Source organism: Silene latifolia, chromosome 11 (genome assembly GCF_048544455.1).
Source record: "Silene latifolia isolate original U9 population chromosome 11, ASM4854445v1, whole genome shotgun sequence".
Lineage (NCBI taxonomy): Eukaryota > Viridiplantae > Streptophyta > Magnoliopsida > Caryophyllales > Caryophyllaceae > Silene > Silene latifolia.
In genome coordinates, this window is record NC_133536.1 from 37,556,050 (window position 1) to 37,582,787 (window position 26,738).

The 26,738-nt window shown below is 39.2% G+C and overlaps 1 protein-coding gene and 1 long non-coding RNA gene across 2 annotated transcripts; one reads left to right on the top strand and one right to left on the bottom strand.

The window, feature by feature from the left end:
• Nucleotides 1-279: 279 nt before the first annotated feature.
• LOC141611536 (uncharacterized) lies at nt 280-2,126 on the bottom strand. Its single transcript, XM_074430102.1, has 5 exons — nt 1,951-2,126; nt 1,243-1,500; nt 1,062-1,134; nt 741-954; nt 280-623 (listed from the first exon to the last, which is right to left on the bottom strand). The coding sequence occupies exons 1-5, from the start codon at nt 2,001-2,003 to the stop codon at nt 490-492; spliced, it is 732 nt and encodes a 243-aa protein (XP_074286203.1). The 5' UTR covers nt 2,004-2,126; the 3' UTR covers nt 280-489.
• A 4,155-nt stretch (nt 2,127-6,281) lies between these two features.
• On the top strand, nt 6,282-26,165 carry LOC141614796 (uncharacterized). Its single transcript, XR_012529376.1, has 3 exons — nt 6,282-6,527; nt 6,650-6,718; nt 25,957-26,165. It is a non-coding gene; the product is annotated as an uncharacterized LOC141614796 (long non-coding RNA).
• Nucleotides 26,166-26,738: the final 573 nt, after the last annotated feature.

Consider the following 26,738-nt stretch of genomic DNA (forward strand, 5'->3'; position numbering starts at 1 on the left):
CCTCTTGATTAATATTGAGTTAATTAGTTGTATCGATTCTATAATTATCGCTTCTCGCTGATTTCTGCTGCTGCGAGGCTGATTTGTGCCTCTGTCAGCAGCGCTGATTGATGAAGACATCTACCGAGTATTTTGTGGCACATTGCAGTTGTAACTTGTAATCTAAGCGCATCATTCCTGTACAATCTAAGTGCATCGTTTCTGAAGACATCCAATTGTATAATTTCTTCACTATACTTCAGCCCAAAATCATCGACACAAAAAGTGTCCACATTCTGATGACATCGAACTAAGAGTATAATTTCAGAAGTGTGATCGTAATTCAATCAAACATGACTTCTTCCCTTCAAAACCGGACTGAACATTAAGCATAATTACACTTACTACAAGTGAAAGTGATAGAGCAAGCATTCATCTACAGAAGTCTTGGGACTGGCAACTTAATAACACGGCCAAGTAGTTCTAGTTAAAGACATTCAACACAAAGCTTTAAGTGTGCTGTCTTTTACCATAAAGCCAGTCGGCGTCTTCCCCTTTGACCCCCCATAATAATTTCTCAGATTTTTCAGAAGGGTGATGAACCATATCACCACAGTATCGACAACCACCAACATACGCATTACCTGAAACACAAGCAAGTCAAACGGGTTAGAATGAGAACAGAGAAGACAGACGGACAGTGATGATCATTTGCACAGCAATCTGATAAGAGAAAAAAGATAAGTGGAGTAAGGACTCACGCCAATGAGGTAGCGTTTCACTAGGCCCCAAGGACACACAGAGATCAATAACGAGAGCCTTATACATCCTCATTTGAACAAAGAAAGTTTCAACTTGAGCATCTGGACAGTCTTTTGGCTTAGCTTTGAAATTGAAGTGAAGCATCGGACCACGGGAAATTGTTGCTCCATATACAGGTCCAGGCTCTACCAGCTCATACTTTTTACCACCCTCCTGAATGATAAACCCAATTAAAAAGATTACAACTGTCAGAGAAAATCATGTAAGATAAAGGTAATTTTGTTAGTAGCGCTAAAATTGGATAGAGAATGAAAACATGCCTGTTTATTCAAGTATTTTAAGGCAGCCTCCGCATACAAACGAACTTGAAATTCAATACGGCCGCCATCTAACCTGCAAGAAGTAGTTGATAGCATCAAACAGTAACATTTCGACATCGCCTGACTCACAATTATCAAAAAGGTAAACATAATAATAACTTGGATTACTTGTTGTACATACCATGGTTTTCGATAATCCTCCTCTTCACCTTCCATATCATCCTCATCTTCAGATTCTGCATCATCATCTTCAGACTCTAAATCATCATCATCATCATCTGACTCTACATCGTCATCTTCAGACTTGACATCATTTGCTGCATCTTTGGGTTTTACATCATTTGCTGCATCTTTGGGTTTTACATCATTTGCTGCATCTTTGGGTTTTACATCATTTGCATCTTCGGACTTCACATGATTCTCATCTTCAGGCTGCGTTCTGTTGATAAAGGAAGGATGATAACGCGCTAAATTAACAGTGTACACCAGTGTTTCCGTGCAAGAGTATGAAACGAACTTTGTCCACACTGATATTAATACTAGCATGTTACAGATTACCACGCCCATGTTTAGACAGAACCATTGAGGTGGTTTCCAAATTAAGACTTGAGTAAACAACACCATTAACAACAAGATATAATTTATAAACGTCGGTCCCATACACTACTATTGGTTCAATCACTGCCGCCTGATCGAACAATAACATGAATATTTCGTCTATATGCAATTCATAATCAGTAATCTTAATCTTGATTAGTCTTCACATACATACACAAGACACTTCAATATACTGTATAAGAAAGGGTAATTTTGGCTATTTTGCAACAACAAAAATCGAAAAGTACTACTGGATGAAACGACATAAGGAGCTACAAAATTGACAGAAAACCTGGAATCGTTTGCTGTAGGAACCATCTCAAAACTGGAATTCTCTTTATCCATAGTACGGAGTATCTGTGAAACCTTAAGGACTTTTAATACGGAGTCCAAAGGAATGGTCTGCAACCAATGCAACAACAGTACAACACCCGTCAAACGGATCTTTCGGTTTGGGTTGGATTTGGAGTTGGAGAATTAGGTCTGGACGAAAAATTTCTTCATCCAGGCCCCTTTTCAACAATTTTTTTTTTAAAAAAAATTATTAATTTCCGTCTTAAACTAGTTTTCGGTGCGTCGATCGATAATCGCTAATTAAAATAAGTTTCAATAAATTAAAAAATTAAAATAAAACGAACTATCCCCGAACGGGGTTTATTAGTAATTATTAATTATTTTTTTACGAAAACAAAACAAGACGGAAAAAATATAAGGGGGAGTGTGAGGGAGGGGTAGTTTTGGAAGTTCATTAAAATTGTCGACGATAATTAGTAAATTGTCGACGACCTTTAGCAGGCAGGAAATTTCGGGCTATTCACTTTATTAAATCCTAGTTTTTGTGGCACTTTAGTGGATAACTAGTATTGGCACCCTACTTCGCTCGGGTTACCTCAACTCAACATTATTTTTTTTTCATTAAATAAAATTAATTAAAGTTGCATTACCCACAAATTTATCATTAATATATTTTTTTATAACATATCCTAAAATTACGATGAAATACATTTTGAGACAAATTCACTACTCCCGCTATTAATATTTTACTCTTATTACTGAAACAATACTAATAACATTTCACTACTTGTCCGTAATCATTGTTACTTTCACAACTCCTGCCGTAATTATTGTTATTGTCACTACTGTCGCATTAATATTTATTATTTCACTATTTTCGTTGTTTTTCTACCACTTTCATTAATCTCGTTGATAATATTGTTACTTTTACTGTTCAAATGAGTAATTACTATCATATAAATATATCCAATGTTACTACAATTCTTTTTTTACTGACGGATTTACTTTTACTACTTAGATAGACATGCAATTTAAAGATAATTATATATTTATATAAATATATTATATATATGCATTAAATCGAAATTGACCATCTCCTAGTGTTTTATAAACATTTAGGAAAATTACCAAGCATCTTCTTTCTTTTAGTCTCTTTGAAATTGATCATCGTAATTAATTATTTTATTTTAAGGAAATTGACCATCTTAATTAATTATTTTATTTTAAGGAAATTGACCATGTTTAGGAAAATTACCAAGCTTCTATATAATTTAGTTTTAACCCAAACTATATAATATTTGCATTATGATCCCTTAATCGGGTCCATCACACGGTACTATTGATTTAAAACTATATAGTATAATTCAAACTATATAATATTTGTTGTTTTTGATATACTAACCTCGGGCAACCGAGATGGTAACAGCCTGTGGACAGCGGGGGTGCCCACGGGGGCGCTTGGGAGGAAAGAGGAACAAGCGTTTGCATTTTTGTATGGAGTCGCCACCAATTTTTATGGGAAATTGGAACCGTTCGAATACCTCGTGTCATGTCAAGACACAAAGTAGTGACATGAACACTAAGCAATCGTTACCCTTAGCATTCTATGTCTAGAATGACTCTCGTGGATGCCGATGAACACGGGTGCTCACGGAGATCTGGAGTAAGGGGTGAGGGTACGTATTAGGAAGCTCTTTTGATCGAACACCTAATCCCGCCCGCCTCGATAGCGGCCTCTACTAATGATTAGGGAAGTTATTCGTACTCGATATATCGTCGATTGTATGCATGCAATGCAACATCCAAGTTTTAATCCTAACATGTGAAGATTAGACTAAGTCGGTTGACAATTAGTTTAACATACAATTAAGGTCGAAGTAGGATTTAAGATTGATTATACGTGAAAACATACAAATGATACAAGAAATATGATAAATACAATAAAATTACAATAATGAAAATTACAATAATTACATCAGGATAGGAGGTTTATGTCGAAAATACCTTTAAAACGGATAATTTGAGAAAACGAATAAAAGAGTAAATCAACGAACACAACAGGAGGTGATAATACGGATAATAATTAATTAAACGTAAGCTAAATAAACTAAGTCAAGCAACAACAGAGTTCAGGGACATAATTCAACCCGGAACAGGCGCAGCAGAGCTGCGTCCTTTGGAATAGGCGCAGTGATTGCTGCGTCTGTTCCTGACCTGAATTCTGGGTGTGAAGCCGGAATTGCGTGTTGTTAATACTCGTCGGTAAATTTAATGATTGATTAAATTATATACTCGGATGAAAGTGATTAATAGGTTAATTACATATGATTAATGGTCATAAAAGCAATAAAACATGGATAAGACGGAGATAAGACGGATTATTTACATGAAAGAATGATTGATTAGTGACATGAGTGAATGAAATAAACTAAACATGATGAATTAATGACAAATTAATGACGAATATGACAATAAACAGATGAAAATTTATCAAAGGATCGAATCACAGAAACTCAATTTAAACAAATCGAATTTCTACAACCCGGATTGAATTTAATGACGAAAACCCGCAAATATCGATTACTTGGGATTTAAGTCGAATTTTATGATGAATTAAACATGTTAGAGGTGAATAATAATATACATGTGAAATATTATACTATTATGACGAAGAATTAACAAAAGAAAACGACGGAAACAAATAAGAAAGAACGAACTATAGAGGACGAAGGAAGAAGAAAGGAAGCAGGAACTGCGGCAGCCTCACGAAGAGACGCAGCAGGTGCTGCGCTCCTTCGAAGAGGCGCAGCAGTTGCTGGGTCCTTTCTCGACGGTCATCTCCTGGAAATCCGTAAAAAGAGGTTTTGAACATGGTTTTAGAAATCGGTTTTAATGAGGTATTTTCGACGTAAATCTTACATTGATGATTACGAAAAGTAAATACAATAAATAAACAAGGATTATACATCCTCAGACTTCCATGTTGACGAAACGAGAAGGATTAAGATATCGATTAGTGATGCTCGACGCGAATGCAAAGAAAGTGCCCTCGTAAGAGGAAAACGATTAATTAATTAAGTTGATTGATGTGAAGTTGGTCAAATTGGTCGGTCATGCAAACGAGGCTGGTACTTAGAAGGATCCGAGCTTACGTGGTCGAAAGTTCAAGCACGTAGACGCCAAAAAGTAAGAACAAAGGTCTAGAATGCAAAGGGAGAAGAGAAGGGCGGACACTCGCGTGAGAAATATGAGGAGCGAAGGCTCCTATTAGTACTAATCACATGAAGGAATTAGGGTTTCGGAGACTCTTTGGAAGTGAATCTCGGAAAGATATGAAAAAGATACGAAAACTACGCAGAATAGGACCTGGGAAGAGGCGCAGCGATCCATCGCGTGTCTCTTGGAAGAGGCGCAGACTGCGCGCTGTCGTGTTCCCAAGTGGTTTCCTCCTGCGGAAGAAAGATTTCCGTGTTTAAGTTATGGTAGGACGGAATAATTTGGTTTTCCTTAATATCTTATGTGAATATTTCGGGAAATTGTTTACCAAAGGATGAAAATTATGAAATATGGAATAGAAATATCCGGAACATTCCAGAACATTCTGACTCGGGATTTAACGGTTATCAGAAAATGGAGACGGTTTTAGGCCCGAACTCCAAATGTACTCTAATTACTGTCAAAACGACCGTATCGACACGTAGATGACAACTAAGAGGTAGACATTAATATTTGAGCAATCACTTGACGATAATCTTACGAATTGTCACAAATCGTTCCGCGTACCAAACATGCGGCCCAATCATCACCGGGTGGTTTGCGAGAGGTGCAGAAATGAGGTATCTACAGAGCCCCCACTTTGACTGAGGCTTGGACAAGGCGAATGTAACACCCCGTGTTTTTAATCGCATATTTACATAATTAATTACGATATTATAATCTTAGAAGAGAAACTTGAAATTTCTTTCAATACCTTTTTAGCCTTCGAAACAATCATTATATAAGTTACGACATTTCAACCGCGCGTAACTTTAATCCATCTTCGTATTTTGGCCCCTATTTGCTCATCCGGACTCCGATTGAGGTGAAACAAAAGCCTAAATTTATTATTTTTCCGAGCCCGACACCATGGTAATATTTTCATTAGCCATTAACAACTTCAAAATCTCAAACCTGCTCGGTTGTGCAAAGAGCCTTCATAAAATCATGGTGTTCATAATCAATTCTATGATGACCTTGCAAACAAACAAAGGTTTTGTTTTTACCTCCCATATTTAAAAAATGGCAGCAGCTTGTGACTATTTCTTCCACCCTAATACATCCATTCTTATGAGGAGTCTAATCCTTCATGAGCTTTTGTTTCTTTCTTCACCCTTGTGCATGGACTAGACCTCACTCTTACACAAACCATGACCATTGTCCTTTGTGATGGTTTCCACTAGCATGCAAATGATCCGTGAACTTATACACATGGAGTGAGTATTTTGACATCCTATTTAAAGCACCTAAGTTCACACCTTGCTCCACTTAGTTGCATACTCACATCTTCCATATCCCACAAAGCCTAAGTTAAAACTTGTATACTTTTCATTCCCTTTTTCTTTCCTAACACTTCCTTGATTATAATTACTAGATTAATTAAGTAGATAATTTATTACTAACTTGTTTGTTATTTTGTTGTTATCATGGAATCAAATTAGAGGAGGAAGAGGAGGAGCCTGTTGATCTAAGCATCTTTGATTACATTCAAGACCCGGACAACCTTTAAGGTAACCTAACCTAACCCTCTGCCTCGTAATTGTAGAATACTAGTAATCTAGTCAGGAGGCAAATAGACATATCTTGGTAGGATAAGTCTTTCTAACTAGTGTCATATATGTATTTTAGTGCAACATAGTATTGCTTGTTACATGCATGTTGTTGTCCACCTTAAATAAATGACTTAAATAAATTATTATGTGGAAAATTGACAATGTGCCAATCATGTCTATAAGATTTATAATTGTGTCATCACCTCACATGAGGAATATACCTTTGAATAATTCTTTTTTTATATGCACTCACATGTTGGATCCACTAAAACAAAGTCAAAATGAAAATTTGTATGCATATGCTAACTTGTATGAAAAATGATGAAACTTCTTATTTGCACTCATTTCGTCTCATGCATGATATAGAGTTGAAATTTTTATATGTTTTACCTTCTGATTTATAGGATTTTTAGGCGTAGACCTTGCATCGATACGATTTTTATTTTATTTTATAAAATTCCTACAAGCCTGAATAATGTACGAAATTCAGTAATTTATATACCCTTTTAAAAATCATAAAAAAATTACAGGAGTTCAATTATATTATGGGGAATAACCCTGCAAAATCTTGTAATAAAATACTTAGTTTATGACCCTTTTCGAAAATAAACAAAAAGGCCGCTCTATGGTCTAATACGATTTTAATACCTTAAATTTATTTGGTGAAGCTACTTTATAAAAATAAAGTTTTATTCAAGTGTAATACAGTAAGGAGAATATACAAATACCTTATTAAAAAAATTATACTAAAATATTCTTTTTAAACTAAAACTACCTTGCTTAGTTATTTTAAATGATTGTTTTAAGAGTTTGAATAAATTTTATTCTAAAAACCGTTTTAGAAATAACCTTTAAAAATCTTAACAAGTGTAAACATGATTCTTAGCAATTTTGATGAAATTATTAAATTTTTGGACTCAAATGCCTTTGAAGGTTTTATTTTAAAATACTTGTCTTCACCTTCAAATTTTAAGTAAATCAATATAATAATTATAAGGACCTTATTTGAATATTAAATAAAACTTAAGGACTTGTCTCTAGTCATGCCTTGACTAATTAAAATATTAGTTAAGCTGTGAGTTGACTATGACGACCTTGGTTAACCATTGACTAATTAATTAGTCAAGAGTTACTAAGTCAAAGTAAATTTATACTTGAAAATAATGTATCTAGTAATTCCAATCCTTGAATAACGAATTAGAAATAATGAATACTTTCTAATATATTACTTGAATAAGATGTTCCAAATCTCAAATACACTACCCGGTTAAGATTAATACCCATGAAATTCTCATGGGGTAAAAGCGTTTTCCACACTTGGACTAGGGCCTCATGGAGTCTCAAAGTCCGGATCTTTTTACCGCCATGTTATCCCAGCTGCCGAACATGCCACTTAAATGGGACCTCTGAATCGGTATGCTATTTCCGGTTATCTTGGGTATGCCCCTTGAATGGGACCTCTGAGCCAAGTGTCGTTGTATTGTCGATATGTTGGGATGGTCCGCATATCGATGTATCATCGTCTCTATGAGACACATGTGAGTCTTTCGTGCTATATGTTGGGCGCTACCTTGGTAATTTTTAGGGATCGACGTGTCGGAAGAATGCTTAGAGAGCTTATGCTATACAAGTACGGACAGCATATCCCGAAGCTGCGTGTGGAGGGATTGTCGTTAGGATAGTAGTCGACCAGCTGCCACTGAGGAGCTGCGTGTTCCAAGAAGTGTGGAGTGGGTATATGCGCATATATTGACAGGAGCTTGATCAGCTTTACTACCTTTCAGATATCTTGGCAAATATTATTTCACGGTTGCGATCGTGTGCAGACCTTGACAGTTATGATTGTCTTGGTGCCTCGAAGTGTTTGGGACATGTCACTTAAATGGGACCTCTGAGTCCATTCATTAGCCGTCTGTTCTTCCCCACGATTCTGGTTGCTAAACCAAGTCAATTTAGTCGTCCGGTCCTATTGAGCACTAGGGGTGAGATGTAAACCTCCTAGTATCGATATGATCGACGGGATTGATGCTCCCACTCGTACTCAAGGTGAGATGCAAGCCGTGAGTATGCGTGTGACATTAGTAGTCACGTCCCGTGCTTTTTATGAAGAAAATAAATATTTTAAAAAGAAATGACTACAAGTTTTTATCCGCATAATATCTACTTGGATTTACTATATGTTGATTTATATAACATGTTGTTGAACAATGTCGTTATATTCACATATTTACTATGTCATATGCCAATATGAACCACTTGTTGGGGTTGGTGTCCTTAACAGTTAGTGCAAGGACTTATAAACCTCTAAAAGGATCAAAGGGCATACTTTGGTATTATTATCAGTTGATCCACGTTTATCAATAACGGTTGGCTTGCTAGATAAGTTTGACGTTATTGTCATACAGATGGCGGTGATCAACTGGTCCCTAAAAGTCACACCTATAGGATACGTTCGAGAGATGTGACGGTATGAAAATACTGTCATGTAGATGCCAAAATTGACTAACCAGTTAGTCCGAGTTATTTGACTAAGTAATTAGTCAAATATGTGATGTTGAGATATTATATTTAATACGGATTAAATATCATGGGCTAAGGCGAATTAACCAGTTAATTCGTAAAATTAAATATACGTGATTTATATTTAATTAAATGTATATTAAAATAAATTATACAATACTGTTTTGTCGGACACGTATTAATAATTCAGCTAACTCGTATTATTAGCTGATGCCTTAATTTCCAATAACCGATAACAGTTTATAATATAAACCCGTCATATACATTTTAGCGATTTTGCGAACCAGACCATGAGCCAAGACTAAAAGGAAGTGGAAGCCCACTTCCCTAGGTAGCCCATGGCCGGCCGAGTGAGAGGGAACAAAAGGGAGGGTTTCTCCTCCCTTCTAACCTAATCAAAACATTTGTAAAAAAACTAGGGTTTCGAGAGAGCATTTTTCTCTGGAGAAACCGAGATCTCACATCTCAAGCAAAACTCACATCAGTTCTCCCTATATTGCAAGGCAATCGGAGAACACTGTTCTAGCACAAGGGCATATCTCGGACAAGGTCTTGGGTGCAACAATTAGGAGGGAATCTGGTTTGATTTCTGTTCTTTACGCCGTTCATCAAGGACCCGAGGTTGATTTCTTGTTCCTTATCGTTTTTATGTTTTATGACTATATTCACATGTATATTTTACGTTATAGTCCTACAATAAAGGGGTAGTATACGGATATTAACCCACAAGTGGTATCAGAGCGAGGCCACGTAAATTTTATATATGTGTTTTTCATAAAACGTTTTTTGATACGATGTTTTGTGCTTCGAATTCCGTGCCATGTATACACGGCAGATTTTTTTTTTTTTTTTTTTTAAAAAACCGTGTCATGTATTACACGGTAATTTCATGTTTTTTCGATTTGGTTTTTGCATATTGTTGTTTTATACGGAGATTATAACAATATGTCATGTTTTGTAAATTGTCAAATTTGTTTTGATGCAATTTTGATCATATTTGCAATTGATTTTGTCTCGAAATATGTTTTCACGAGGGTTTTTGAAGTTTCAGCCTTTTTAGCATTCGATCGAGCGTATTTCTACTCGATCGAGTGCTGTTTTTGTCTTGTTTTTGATCGATCGAGTCCCTGTTGTACTCGATCGACCTTGTCTCAAAACCTTTTGCTCGATCGAGTCCCTGTTGTACTCGATCGACCTGTTTTCAAAACCCCTCTGCTCGATCGAGTTGTCCTCGTACTCGATCGAGTAGTTTTGCTGATATAGGTACTCGATCGACCTCCAGTTTAGTCGATCGAGCACCTCCTGATTAGCATACCTCTCCATCGACTTGCAGTTCAGTCGATCGAGCCCTCCTGTCCCTCGATCGAGCACTCATGTCCCTGGATCGAGGGATTTCGTCTTTAACAGCTTTGAAAATTTGTTTCTTTTGATTTAAATTTTCTTTTGGCTTCAATATGTACTTTATCCGGATATAGTACACTCGCTATGATTGTGAAACGGTTCACACACGTACCATTAAGTTATTTTAAATTATATTTAAAGTAACGGATTATAATAGATTAAAATTAAATGATAGAAGCGGTTTTATCACACGAATTTTAATCATTAAAAGGTGGTTTGGATAAATTTAACATAATTACGGAATTATGTCATGAATAAATTTGTTTTGTTTTTAGTTGATGCATCTTTATTTATCGTTTTGTTGAATGCCGTGAATGCCATTTTAATTACGTATTTAAATTTTTGCAATCAGTTGTAACTTAGTGTGGCCTTAGTAGAACGTGTTACCGTAATGATGGAACACGGTCTTGGTTGTATTTTGAGATCTTGTATCTCCGTTTTGGATTTTTCACTTGTAATTACAGTTTTAATTAGAATGTAAATAGGTTTATATTTTGTAATTTTAATTGTAATTTTTTGAGAAGACCAAAGATGGAGACCAGATGCTCACTCCCGCTACTTGGATCAAGATGGAACATCAAGACAAGCTTTTCGGGTCCAACGGTGGATTCCAAAGTTGTATTATGTTCTTATACTAGGATAGGCCACACTAGGAAATTTTTATTTACGTTTTTGCATTCATTTATTTATTTTTCGCAACGATAATTTGCATCATTTTCCGCCTAAAAACCAAACCACCTAATTATTGCATGAAAACTGACACATATAGAGGTCACGAGTTAGTTTTCATTGACATTCTCATGTCACACGTTTTAAGCCATCATCCAAATAAATTCATTCACGACAGACGCTAGTTATTCGTTCACTTAAAATGAATTATAATTTTGTTTGATGGGATCTTCCTCGTATAAACCAAAATTGGGAACGGTCTTTATAGGTCAAACTCCAATGAGTCCCTTCTTCGTCGGTAGGCATACTATGACCCCTTCTACGTCGGGTAAGTTGGAACTGATTGACCTATTTTATCTCAACACTATGGTCACTCGTACGATCCTGTGATCATGGTGGACTATAGATAGGATTTACGGAAATCTATCGACCAAGAGTTCTTCCGGAAGAATTAGCTAAACAGTTGGCTTATCAATTTACTGAAATTGAGTCTTGGGATCACTTGTATCATTCTTGAGGGAGATCAATTATGCAAGTGTGAGAGTCTACATGTTTAAAATGAATTTTAAAATAGACTTAAATCACCTCGATGAGTTGCTTATTTCGTCTTGTTTTTCTTTCTTTTTCGAAGTGTAGATCACGTTTTAAATCGCTAAACATCAAATGGCTGGTTCAAGTGATAACCCAATGCCAAGTGCCACATTGGACCGTGAGTCCTGGCTTAGGATCTTCATGAATCGGATGAATCGATCGACTCGATCGAAGAATGATGGATCAAACTTCGCGGACCGGGAGGCGGCATTACGGAATGCTGCCGCTGCCGACGGAAAGCTCAAATATCTACTTGAGCCCATGCCGCCACACCCAGTTCCCACGGCGGGAGCTAACGAGATCGCTACTTATAACGATTTCGTCATGGAAGCGGTGCGATTAAAAACGTACTCATTTTTGCAATGGAACCCAATTTGCAGAAACGCTTCATAGCCCAAGGTGCAAACAAGATTTTCACCACGCTCACTAAGGAATTCTCGAAAGCACCGAGAATCGTGACCTATGAGCATACCACTCGCTTCTTTGATGCGAGACTCCAGAAGGGCCAACCGGTTAGCCCACACATTCTCAGCATGATTGAGAATGTCGAGAAACTGGAGACCTTTAACTGTAACATCAGCGAGAATATTGTTATCGACCGTATTCTTCACTCACTCCACGATGGTTATTCGCAATTCAGAGCGAATTACTATATGAATGATTTGAAGAAAACTCCCCATGAATCGCACTCCCTCCTCGTACGCACCGAGAAGGACATGAAGTTCAGTGGGAGCTTGAAACAGGATGTTCTCGTTGTGTCCAACAAAGGGAAAGGTAAGGGCAAAGCTCAGGCAAACCTAGCAGTAGGTAAACCGAAGTTCAAGAAGTCAGGTTCAGGGAAGAGTGGTCCTGGTGAGGCGAGTAACTCATCAGGCATGACAAAGAGCAAGAGTGAAAACATGGAATGCCATCATTGCCACAAGACTGGGCATTGGAGACGCACATGTCCTGTTTATCATGAGGACTTAAAGGCAGGTCGTGTTAAACCTGTTGGTATGTCTTCTCTCTCTTCTACTTTTATTCATATGATTGAGATTAACCACGCAAGTTACGGAACTTGGGTACTTGATACTGGTTGTGGTTCTCATCTGTGTAATCATGTGCAGGGGCTCCGAAACATCGAACCCCTCGTAAAGGGTGAGGTGGACCTGCGTGTTGGGAATGGAGCAAGAGTAGCTGCCATCTCCAAGGGGACATATGTGATCCAGCTTCCTAGCGGATTTGAGTTATCATTATATGATTGCTATTATGTACCCAGTCTTTCTAAAAACATTATTTCTGTTTTTGCGCTTGATAAACTTGGTTTTTCATTTGTAATAGAGAATAATTCTTGCATTTTCTCATTACACAATATGATTTATGGCAAGGCGGTCTCCATGAATGGAATTTATGTTTTAGATCAGACCAACGAAATATTACACGTAATGAATAAAAAGTTAAAGGTTGGTGACAAAGATCAAACATATCTATGGCACGCCGCATGGGACACATTAATGAGAAACGCGTAAAACACTCATCAAACATGGAGCTATCTCGGCCTTTGATTTTCAATCATTTGGCACGTGTGAATCATGTCTCATCGGTAAGATGACTCGGATTTCCTTCAAAGGTGTTGGAATGCGCGCTGCTGACCTATTAGGGCTCATACACACGGATGTATGTGGTCCTATGTCAATCACCGCACGAGAAGGCTATAGGTATTTCATCACTTTCACGGACGATTTGAGTAGATATGGCTATGTCTACTTAATGAAGCACAAAAGTGAATCCTTTGAGAAATTCAAGGAATACCAAAATAGGGTACAGAACCTGTTGGGTAGAAAGATAATAACACTGCGTTCGGATCGTGGTGGCGAGTATCTTTCTCACGAGTTTGATCAACACCGAAGGACCGTGGGATTGCCCTACGCTTAACTCCACCGGAACACCTCGGTTGAATGGTGTGTCCGAACGGAGAAATCGAACACTACTTGATATGGTTCGATCCATGATGAGTCACACGGTTTTACCTGATTCATTGTGGGGTTATGCTCTTATGTCGGCCGCTCTAATACTTAACCGAAGTCCGTCTAAAGTCATTGACAAGACTCCATATGAACTATGGAAGGGAACGGTCCCTAACTTGTCCTTTATACGGGTTTGGGGCTGCGAGGCTTATGTCAAGTGGAGACACGAGGATAAGCTCGGCCCGCGATCGGTCAAGACATACTTTATAGGTTATCCTAAAGGAACACGTGGTCATTACTTTTATTCGCCAACCGAACAACGTGTTTTTGTTGCGGCTAGTGCGACATTCTTAGAGAAGGAATTTCTCGAGAATGCAAAGAGTGATAGAACCTTCGACCTGTCGGAGATTCCAGAACCAAATACCGAGCAACTATTGGAGGAACCTATTCCTTCAATCCCGGCTGTGGTGAACATTCCCGAGGAACCTAGGAGGTCGGGAAGAGTCTCTATTCCTCCGGACAGATACATTGGTATGGTCGAGGAACATGACATAGATGACATTCTACTCTTAACGAGTAGTGAACCCGCAACCTATAAAGGTGCCATGACCAGCTTCGACTCAAAGCTATGGCTTGAGGCCATGCAATCCGAGATGGACTCCATGTATGAGAACAACGTGTGGGATCTTGTTGACTTACCTGCTAAGGTTCGTCCCCTTCAATGCAAATGGCTTTACAAGATAAAGCATTCTCGTGGAAGGTCGAAGATATCTACAAAGCACGACTAGTTGCTAAAGGTTTCACCCAAGTGCCAGGTTTGCACTACGATGAGATTTTTGCACCCGTAGTTATCTTTGCGTTCCATTCGGATTATCTTAGCGATCGCCGCTTTTCATGACTATGAAATTTGGCAAATGGACGTGAAAACCGCCTTCTTAAACGGCTTTTTGGAGGAAGAGTTGTACATGGTACAACCCGAAGGTTTCATCGATCCTGAACATCCTAAGAAAGTGTGCAAGCTTAAGCGTTCCATTTATGGACTTAAGCAAGCATCAAGGAGTTGGAATCATCGCTTCGACCAAGTGATAAAAGACAATGGATTCATTCGATCGGTCGAGGAACCATGTCTATATATCAAGTCGAGTGGGAGCAAGATTGTCTTCCTAATATTGTATGTTGACGACATACTCCTGATTGGGAATGACATACCTCTCTTAACTTCGGTGAAAGTATGGTTGAAGAACCATTTCCAGATGAAAGATCTGGGTGTTGGGGTTGGTGTCCTTAACAGTTAGTGCAAGGACTTGTAAACCTCTAAAAGGATCAAAGGGCATACTTTGGTATTATTATCAGTTGATCCACGTTTATCAATAACGGTTGGCTTGCTAGATAAGTTTGACGTTATTGTCATACGGATGGCGGGTGATCAATCGGTCCCTAAAAGTCACACCTATAGGATACGTTCGAGAGATGTGACGGTATGAAAATACTTGTCATGTAGATGCCAAATATTGACTAACCGGTTAGTCAAGTTATTTGACTAAGTAATTAGTCAAATATGTGATGTTGAGATATTATATTTAATACGGATTAAATATCATGGGCTAAGGCGAATTAACCGGTTAATTCGTAAAATTAAATATACGTGATTTATATTTAATTAAATGTATATTAAAATAAATTATAAAATACTTTTTTTGTCGGACACGTATTAATAATTCACTAACCCGCATTATTAGCGATGCCTTAATTTCCGATAACCGATAACTCGTTTATAATCGGACCGCGTCATATACATTTAGCCATTTGGGTTCGGATTACGAGTCAAATAGAAGAGGAAATGGAAAAGCCCATTTCCTCCCCATGGACTCGGCTTGGCCGAACTAGGAGAACAAAAGGAGAGCCTTCTCCTTGAGTTTAACCTAATCATCATTAGTAAAAGAATTAGGGTTTCGAGATTAATTTTTCTCTCTCAAACCGAGATCTTCATCTCGACAAAACTCACAACAGCTTCTCCCTATATTGCAAGGCAATCGGAGAACACTGTTCTAGCACAAGGGCATATCTCGGACCAAGTCTTGGGTGCAACGATTAGGAGGGAATCTCGCTTAGATTTCGATCTTTACGCCGCAATTAAAAGGACCCGAGGTTGATTTCTATACACTTATCGTTTCTTTTGTTTTATCGTTTTATGACTATAAATTGCATGTAAATTTTACGTTATAGTCCTGCAATTTAAGGGGTAGTATACGGATATTAACCCACAAGTGGTATCAGAGCGAGGCCACGTAAATTTTTCATGTGTTTTTCATAAAACGTTTTTTGAAACGATGTTTTTGTGCCTGAAAACCCGTGCCCAGTATACACGGCAGTATTTGTTTGAAACCGTGTCATGTATTACACGGCAATTTCATCTTTTTCGTTTTGTTTTGTTGAAACCGTGTCATGTATTACACGGTTTTATCATCTTTCTCGATTTGGTTTTATGCATGTTGTTGTTTTATACAGAGATTATAACAATATGTCATGTTTTATCAATTATCAATTTTGTTTTGATGCGTTTTGATCAAAATTTTAATTGATTTTATCTCGAAAATCAGTTTTCACGAGGGTTTGGGATTTTTCAGAAATTTTTGTACTTGATCGAATAAAGTTTCAATCGATCGAGTGTTTTTTCTGCTTGTTTTTGTTCGATCGAGTCCCCGATGTACTCGATCGACCACGTGTCTAAAACCTTTTCTCGATCGAGTCCCTGTTGTACTCGATCGACCCCTTTCTAAACCCTGCTGCTCGATCGAGTTGTCCTCGTACTCGATCGAGTAGTGTTGTTGATATAGGTACTCGATCGACCACCGCTTTAGTCGATCGAGCACCTCCTGATTAGCATTCCTCTCGATCAACTTGCGCTTCGATCGATCGAGCTCCCCTGTCCCTCGATCGAGCACTTATGTCCCTAGATCGAGGGATTTCGTCTTTTGACTTAGAAAATTTGTTTCTTTTGATTTAAATTTTCCTTTGGCTTTAATATGTACTTTATCCGGATATAGTACACTCGCTTAATAGTGAATCGGTTCACACACGTACCATTAAGTTATTTTAAATTGTATTTAAAGTAACGGATTATAATAGATTAAAATTAAATGATAGAAGCGGTTTTATCACACGAATTTTAATCATTAAAAGGTGGTTTGGATAAATTTAACATAATTACGGAATTATGTCACGAATGAATTTGTTTTAGTTGATGCATTTTTATTTATCGTTTTGTTGAATGTCGTGAATGCCTTTTTTTTACGTATTTATTTTTACAAGCGATTGTAACTTAGTGTGGCCTTAGTAGAACGTGTTACCGTAATGATGGAACACGGTCTTGGTTGTATTTTGAGATCTTGTATCTCCGTTTTGGATTTTTCACTTGTAATTACAGTTTTAATTAGAATGTAAATAGGTTTATATTTGTAATTTTACATTGTAATTTTTTGAGAAGACCAAAGATGGAGACCGGATGCTCACTCCCGCTACTTGGATCAAGATGGAACATCAAGACAAGCTTTTCGGGTCCAACGGTGGATTCCAAAGTTGTATTATGTTCTTATACTAGGATAGGCCACACTAGGAAATTTTTATTTACGTATTGCATTCCTTTATTTATTTTTCGCAACGATTATATGCATCATATTCCGCCTAAAAACCAAACCACCTAATTATTGCATGAAAACTGACACATATAGAGGTCACGAGTTAGTTTTCATTGACATTCTCATGTCACACGTTTTAAGCCATCATCCAAATAAATTCATTCACGACAGACGCTAGTTATTCGTTCACTTAAAATGAATTATAATTTTGTTGATGGGATCTTCCTCGTATAAACAAAAATTGAGAACGGTCTTTATAGGTCAAACTCCAATGAGTCCCTTCTTCGTCGGTAGGCATACTATGACCCCTTCTACGTCGGGTAAGTTGGAACCGATTGACCTATTTTATCTCAACACTATGGTCACTCGTACGATCCTGTGATCATGGTGGACTATAGATAGGATTTACGGAAATCTATCGACCAAGAGTTCTTCCGGAAGAATTAGCTAAACAGTTGGCTTATCAATTTACTAAAATTGAGTCTTGGGATCACTTGTATCATTCTTGAGGGAGATCAATTATGCAAGTGCGAGAGTCTACATGTTTAAAATGAATTTTAAAATAGACTTAAATCACCTCGATGAGTTGCTTATTTCGTTTTGTTTTTCTTTCTTTTTCAAAGTGTAGATCACGTTTTAAATCGCTTAAACATCAAATGGCTGGTTCAAGTGATAACCCAATGCCAAGTGCCACATTGGACCGTGAGTCCTGGCTTAGGATCTTCATGAATCGGATGAATCGGTCTACTCGATCAAGAATGATGGATCCAACTTCGCGGACCGGGAGGCGGATTACGGAATGCTGCCGCTGGCGACGAAAGCTCAAATATCTACTTGAGCCCATGCCGCCACACCCGCCTTCCCACGGTGAGCTAACGAGATCGCTACTTATAACGATTTCGTCATGGAAGCGGGTGCGATTAAAAACGTGCTCATTTTTGCAATGGAACCCAATTTGCTGAAACGCTTCATAGCCCAAGGTGCAAACAAGATTTTCACCACGCTCACCAAGGAATTCTCGAAAGCACCGAGAATCGTGACCTATGAGCATACCACTCGCTTCTTTGATGCGAGACTCGAAGGGCCAACCGGTTAGCCCACACATTCTCGGATGATTGAGAATGTCGAGAAACTGAGACCTTTAACGTAACATCGGCGAGAATATTGTTATCGACCGTATTCTTCATTCACTCCACGATGGTTATTCGCAATTCAGAGCGAATTACTATATGAATGATTTGAAGAAAACTCCCCATGAATCGCACTCCCTCCTCGTACGCACCGAGAAGGACATGAAGTGCGGTGGGAGTTCGAAACAGGATGTCCTCGTTGTGTCAAACAAAGGGAAAGGTAAGGGCAAAGCTCCGGCAAACCTAACAGTGGGTAAGGCGAAGTTCAAGAAGTCGGGTTCGGGGAAGAGTGGTCCTGGTGAGGCGAGCAACTCATCGGGCATGACAAAGAGCAAGAGTGAAAACATGGAATGCCATCATTGCCACAAGACCGGGCATTGGAGACGCACATGTCCTGTTTATCATGAGGACTTAAAGGCAGGTCGTGTTAAACCCGTTGGTATGTCTTCTCTCTCTTCTACTTTTATTCATATGATTGAGATTAACCACGCAAGTTACGGAACTTGGGTACTTGATACTTGGTTGTGGTTCTCATCTCGTGTAATCATGTGCGGGGGCTCAAAACATCGAACCCCTCGTAAAGGGTGAGGTGGACCTGCGTGTTGGGAATGGAGCAAGAGTAGCTGCCATCTCCAAAGGGACATATGTGATCCAGCTTCCTAGCGGATTTGAGTTGTCATTATATGACTGCTATTATGTACCTAGTCTTTCCAAAAACATTATTTGAGTTTAAGCTGCGCTTGATAAACTTGGTTTTTCATTTGTAATAGAGAATAATTCTTGCATTTTCTCATTACACGATATGATTTACTGACAAGGCGTTTCCATGAATGGAATTTATGTTTTAGATCAGACCAATGAAATATTACACGTAATGAATAAAAAGTTAAAGGTTGGTGACAAAGATCAAACGTATCTATGGCAATCGCCGTATGGGACACATTAATGAGAAACGCGTTAAACACTCATCAAACATGGAGCTATCTCGGCCTTTGATTTTCAATCATTTGGCACGTGTGAATCATGTCTCATCGGTAAGATGACTCGGATTTCCTTCAAAGGTGTTGGAATGCGCGCTGCTGACCTATTAGGGCTCATACACACGGATGTATGTGGTCCTATGTCAATCACCGCACGAGAAGGCTATAGGTATTTCATCACTTTCACGGACGATTTGAGTAGATATGGCTATGTCTATTTAATGAAGCACAAAAGTGAATCCTTTGAGAAATTCAAGGAATACCAAAATAGGGTGCAGAACCTATTAGGTAGAAAGATTAAAACACTGCGTTCGGATCGTGGTGGCGAGTATCTTTCTCACGAGTTTGATCAACACCTGAAGGACCGTGGGATTGCCCTACGCTTAACTCCACCTGAACACCTCGGTTGAACGGTGTGTCCGAACGGAGAAATCGAACACTACTTGATATGGTTCGATCCATGATGAGTCACACGGTTTTACCTGATTCATTGTGGGGTTATGCTCTTATGTCAGCCGCTCTAATACTTAACCGAAGTCCGTCTAAAGCTGTTGACAAGACTCCATATGAACTATGGAAGGGAACGGTCCCTAACTTGTCCTTTATACGGGTTTGGGGCTGCGAGGCTTATGTCAAGTGGAGACACGAGGATAAGCTCGGCCCGCGATCGGTCAAGACATACTTTATAGGTTATCCTAAAGGAACACGTGGTCATTACTTCTATTCGCCAACCGAACAACGCGTTTTTGTTGCGGCCAAAGCCGACATTCTTAGAGAAGGAATTTCTCGAGAATGCAAAGAGTGATAGAACCTTCGACCTGTCGGAGATTCAAGAACCAAACACCGAGCAACCATTGGAGGAACCAATTCCTTCAATCCCGGCTGCGGTGAATATTCCTGAGGAACCTAGGAGGTCGGGAAGAGTCTCTATTCCTCCGGACAGATACATCGGTATGGTCGAGGAACATGACATAGATGACGTTCTACTCTTAACGAGTAGTGAACCCGCAACATATAAAGGTGCCATGACCAGTTCGACTCAAAGCTATGGCTTGAGGCCATGCAATCCGAGATGGACTCCATGTATGAGAACAACGTGTGGGATCTTGTTGACTTACCCGCTAAGGTTCGTCCCCTTCAATGCAAATGGCTTTACAAGATAAAGCATTCTGTGGAAGGTCAACAAGATATCTACAAAGCACGACTAGTTGCTAAAGGTTTCACCCAAGTGCCAGGTTTGCACTACGATGAGATTTTTGCACCCGTAGTTATGCTGCGTTCCATTCGGATTATCTTAGCGATCGCCGCTTTTCATGACTATGAAATTTGGCAAATGGATGTGAAAACCGCCTTCTTAAACGGCTTTTTGGAGGAAGAGTTGTACATGGTACAACCCGAAGGTTTCATCGATCCAGTACATCCTAAGAAAGTGTGCAAGCTTAAGCGTTCCATTTATGGACTTAAGCAAGCATCAAGGAGTTGGAATCATCGCTTCGACCAAGTGATAAAAGAAAATGGATTTACTCGATCCGTCGAGGAACCATGTCTATATATCAAGTCGAGTGGGAGCAAGATTGTCTTCCTAATATTGTATGTTGACGACATACTCCTGATTGGGAATGACATACCTCTCTTAACTTCGGTGAAAGTATGGTTGAAGAACCATTTCCAGATGAAAGATCTGGGAGAGGCACAGAGAATTCTAGGCATCCGTATCTATCGAGATAGATCACGACGGATGTTATCTCTCGATCAGAGTCTTACATAGACAAAGTCCTTGAGAGATTCAAAGATGACTAACTCCAAGAAGGGGTTCCTTCCCATGTCCCCAGGGGTGCATTTGAGCAAGTCTCAGGCACCAGAGACACCGGAAGAGAAAGAGCGCATGACACGGATTCCTTATGCTTCGGCAATAGGATCAATCATGTATGCCATGATATGCACACGTCCGGACGTAGCATATGCATTGAGTATGACAAGTCGATTCCAACAAAGAACCAGGTGAACCACATTGGTTGGTTGTCAAGAACATTCTTAAGTACCTCCGGAGGACTAAAGATTGGGTATTGACTTATGGAGGCTCTCAAAAGCTATGCGCAACCGGTTACGCAGATGCTAGCTTCCAAACGGATCGAGATGACTCGAAATCTCAGTCTGGATTCGTTTTTACTCTTAATGGCGCTGCAGTCAGCTGGAAGAGTTCGAAACAAACTGTTACATAAAGAGATTCTACGACCGAGTCCGAGTACTATGCCGCGTCCGAAGCAACAAAGGAAGCGATATGGATGCGTCAATTCTTACATGGACTATCTGTAGTGCCTAGTTCGAATGACCCGATCACCATCTATTGCGACAATAGTGGTGCCATCTTCCAAGCTAAGGAGCCAAAGTCTAGCAACAAGTCTAGACATGTACAACGGAAAGCTCATCTAATCCGGGATTACGTGGAGCAAAAGATAGTAGTGATAGAAAAGATTGCTACAGATGATAACATAGCAGATCCTCTCACTAAAGCATTACGACAAGATAAGCATGAAGGGCACGTAAATTCCATGGGAATCAAACATGTTCCTGAGTTGTAGTACTCTTTTATGGATCAGATTCATTCTCCTTTGTACTCTATACGACATCATCGTTTTGATATTTTATATATATTTTGTTTTTCATGTGGAATTGTACGACAATTTTGAACACCACAAAGTGAACTGAACAAACATCATATCTTGTTAGTCCTTAATTGCCCACATGAGCTGATAACTCTGGCAATTATTCTGTGACGTTGGTTGATGGTGGGTTCAACGAGCCATAAGTCAACAGGTTGACTGACCAATCACAGAGGCGATTTATACGGATATTTCGTAGGACACAATTGTGACATCGACGTGGAGTCCTAAATGTTTTATAACATTCGTTGCCCGGTCGTGGATAGGACTTCCATGGTGATCCTAAGAGTCGATTCTTTGACTATCGACTGTCTCTTGAGACTACGGCAGATTTTGGGTGACTTTGGTTTCTTTCTCACGGTCATCCGTAACAGGGGGCCAAGTAGATTTTTTCTGGGTCATTTCATGCTGTGCTTAGATCGGAAGGAGTCGAGTTGAAGGAAATATTCAGCCTTTATCAGTACTCGATATTTCTCGGGGCCACTCGAGGAGTCAGAATCGAAATGCATGGCCATGCTCGGATACGGATTCGTTTTATCAGTTAAGTTACTCTCTAGTCGGGGAAACCACTCTAGATACAGATCGATTGTAAAATACGACCTTTGTGGATCCAGATCTGCAAATTGTTTTACATTGAGTGGGAGAGATTTTAAATGAATATGAGAATCGGTTATCGCACATACACTTGTTCGGACAAGTGGGAGTTTGTTGGAGCTTGTGTCCTCCAGTTAGTGCGGATAACGTCATTGCACATACACTTGTACGGACAAGTGGGAGCTTGTTGGGGTTGGTGTCCTTAACGCTTAGTGCAAGGACTTGTAAACCTCTAAAAGGATCAAAGGGCATACTTTTGGTATTATTATCGGTTGATCCACGTTTATCAATAACGGTTGGCTTGCTAGATAAGTTTGACGTTATTGTCATACAGATGGCGGTGATCAACTGGTCCCTAAAAGTCACACCTATAGGATACGTTCGAGAGATGTGACGGTATGAAAATACTGTCATGTAGATGCCAAATATTGACTAACCAGTTAGTCCAAGTTATTTGACTAAGTAATTAGTCAAATATGTGATGTTGAGATATTATATTTAATACGGATTAAATATCATGGGCTAAGGCGAATTAACCAGTTAATTCGTAAAATTAAATATACGTGATTTATATTTAATTAAATGTATATTAAAATAAATTATAAAATACTGTTTTGTCGGACACGTATTAATAATTCAGCTAACCCGCATTATTAGCTGATGCCTTAATTTCCGATAACCGATAACTGTTTATAATCAGACCGCGTCATATACATTTAGCCATTTGGGTTCGGATTACGAGTCAAATAGAAGAGGAAATGGAAAAGCCCATTTCCTCCCCATGGACTCGGCTTGGCCGAACTAGGAGAACAAAAGGAGAGCCTTCTCCTTGAGTTTAACCTAATCATCATTAGTAAAAGAATTAGGGTTTCAGAGATTAATTTTTCTCTCTGAAACTGAGATCTCTCATCTCGACAAAACTCACAACAGTTCTCCCTATATTGCAAGGCAATCGGAGAACACTGTTCTAGCACAAGGGCATATCTCGGACCAAGTCTTGGGTGCAACGATTAGGAGGGAATCTGCTTAGATTTCTGATCTTTACGCCGCAATTAAAAGGACCCGAGGTTGATTTCTATACACTTATCGTTTCTTTTGTTTTATCGTTTTATGACTATAAATTGCATGTAAATTTTACGTTATAGTCCTGCAATTTAAGGGGTAGTATACGGATATTAACCCACACTGGGAGAGGCACAGAGAATTCTAGGCATCCGTATCTATCGAGATAGATCACGACGGATGTTATCTCTCAGTCAGGAGTCTTACATAGACAAAGTCCTAGAGAGATTCAGCATGACTAACTCCAAGAAGGGGTTCCTTCCTATGGCTCCAGGGGTGCATTTGAGCAAGTCTCGTGCACCGAGACACCGGAAGAGAAAGAGCGCATGACACGGATTCCTTATGCTTCGGCAATAGGATCAATCATGTATGCCATGATATGCACACGTCCGGACGTGGCATATGCATTGAGTATGACAAGTCGATTCCAACAAAGAACCGGGTGAACCACATTGGTTGGTCATCAAGAACATTCTTAAGTACCTCCGGAGGACTAAAGATTGGGCATTGACTTATGGAGGCTCTCAAAAGCTATGCGCAACCGGTTATGCAGATGCTAGCTTCCAAACGGATCGTGATGACTCGAAATCTCGGTCGAGATTCGTCTTTACTCTTAATGGCGCTGCAATCACCGGAAGAGTTCGAAACAAACTGTTACATGAAAGAGATTCTACGACCGAGTCCGAGTACTATGCCGCGTCTGAAGCAACAAAGGAAGCGATATGGATGCGTCAATTCTTACATGGGCTCTCTGTAGTGCCTAGTTCGAATGACCCGATCACCATCTATTGCGACAATAGTGGTGCCATCTTCCAAGCTAAGGAGCCAAAGTCTAGCAACAAGTCTAGACATGTACAACGGAAAGCTCATCTAATCCGGGATTACGTGGAGCAAAAGGAAGTAGTGATAGAAAAGATTGCTACAGATGATAACATAGCAGATCCTCTCACTAAAGCATTACGACAAGATAAGCATGAAGGGCACGTAAATTCCATGGGGATCAAACGTGTTCCTGAGTTGTAGTACTCTTTTATGGATCAGATTCATTCTCCTTTGTACTCTATACGACATCATCGTTTTGATATTTTATATATATATTTTGTTTTTCATGTGGAATTGTACGACGATTTTGAACACCACAAAGTGAACTGAACAAACATCATATCTTGTTAGTCCTTAATTGCCCACATGAGCTGATAACTCTGGCAATTATTCTGTGACGTTGGTTGATGGTGGGTTCAACGAGCCATAAGTCAACAGGTTGACTGACCAATCACAGAGGCGATTTATACGGATATTTCGTAGGACACAATTGTTCCGATAACCGATAACAGTTTATAATATAAACCCGTCATATACATTTTAGCGATTTTGCGAACCAGACCATGAGCCAAGACTAAAAGGAAGTGGAAGCCCACTTCCCTAGGTAGCCCATGGCCGGCCGAGTGAGAGGGAACAAAAGGGAGGGTTTCTCCTCCCTTCTAACCTAATCAAAACATTTGTAAAAAAACTAGGGTTTCGAGAGAGCATTTTTCTCTGGAGAAACCGAGATCTCACATCTCAAGCAAAACTCACATCAGTTCTCCCTATATTGCAAGGCAATCGGAGAACACTGTTCTAGCACAAGGGCATATCTCGGACAAGGTCTTGGGTGCAACAATTAGGAGGGAATCTGGTTTGATTTCTGTTCTTTACGCCGTTCATCAAGGACCCGAGGTTGATTTCTTGTTCCTTATCGTTTTTATGTTTTATGACTATATTCACATGTATATTTTACGTTATAGTCCTACAATAAAGGGGTAGTATACGGATATTAACCCACACCAATGTGTTACTTCATGTACATATCACATGTGTGCATGTCGATTTTGTAATGTGACTGGAGTTGTATGTTTGACCGCCTAATTGCATTACTAATAATCTCCATGATAAGAGGCCGTTGATAGAGGACGGTTAGGTTACTCCCACTAAGTGGGGCAGTTTTATTTTAATGATGTTTCAGGTAACATGGATCTTGAAGACTTGGACTTAGGAGGGGACTGTCGAGAGAATAAAACATCTTATGTTGATCTTTCATGAGTTTATGTAGCAAACTTTTATTAAAGTCGGACCTTGCTTTAATTTGTAATTCGGATATCAGACCTTGTTTTATGTTCTAAAACATCCAGTTTTATGAATCAACTCATTATGAGTTGACGGTTTTAAATTTTACTGATTTTTATGACTTATCTTTCTTTCCGCTTTCGTTAATTAAGTCATTAGAGAAACTGGGTTGTTACAGCGAAAGTCAAAGTATAGCCATCAGGTCAATCGAAGATTACAACCTGACGACTATGGCGACGCGAGGCGGCTCAAGGGGTCTGAGCCAAGGACCTGTCGTCGGGAACATTTTAGAGTCTGTCGACTATCGGGGAGGGTCGTTTAAAGTCCATTAGACTACGTAAGGAAGCTCGCCAGCCATAAGAAGAGACCATACCTGAGACTTCTTCTCGAAATACTTCCGGAGGTACATGGGAGCTAAGGAGCGAAGATCAAGCGTAAGGATTAAATAAGGTGAGTAGCAGGACACGACGGGAACTGCTGAAAGAAGACTGCTTGGGTAGTCTTCGAGAAATAATCGCGAATAGCAGGACACAGGCGGGAACTGCTGAGGAGAAGACTGCTTGGGTAGTCTTCGAGAAGCATTATAAATAGCAGGACACATGCGGGAACTGCTGAGGAGAAATCTGCTTAGGTAGATGTTAATCTTCATGTCTTGAGAGGGACAGTACGTCCGCTTACTCT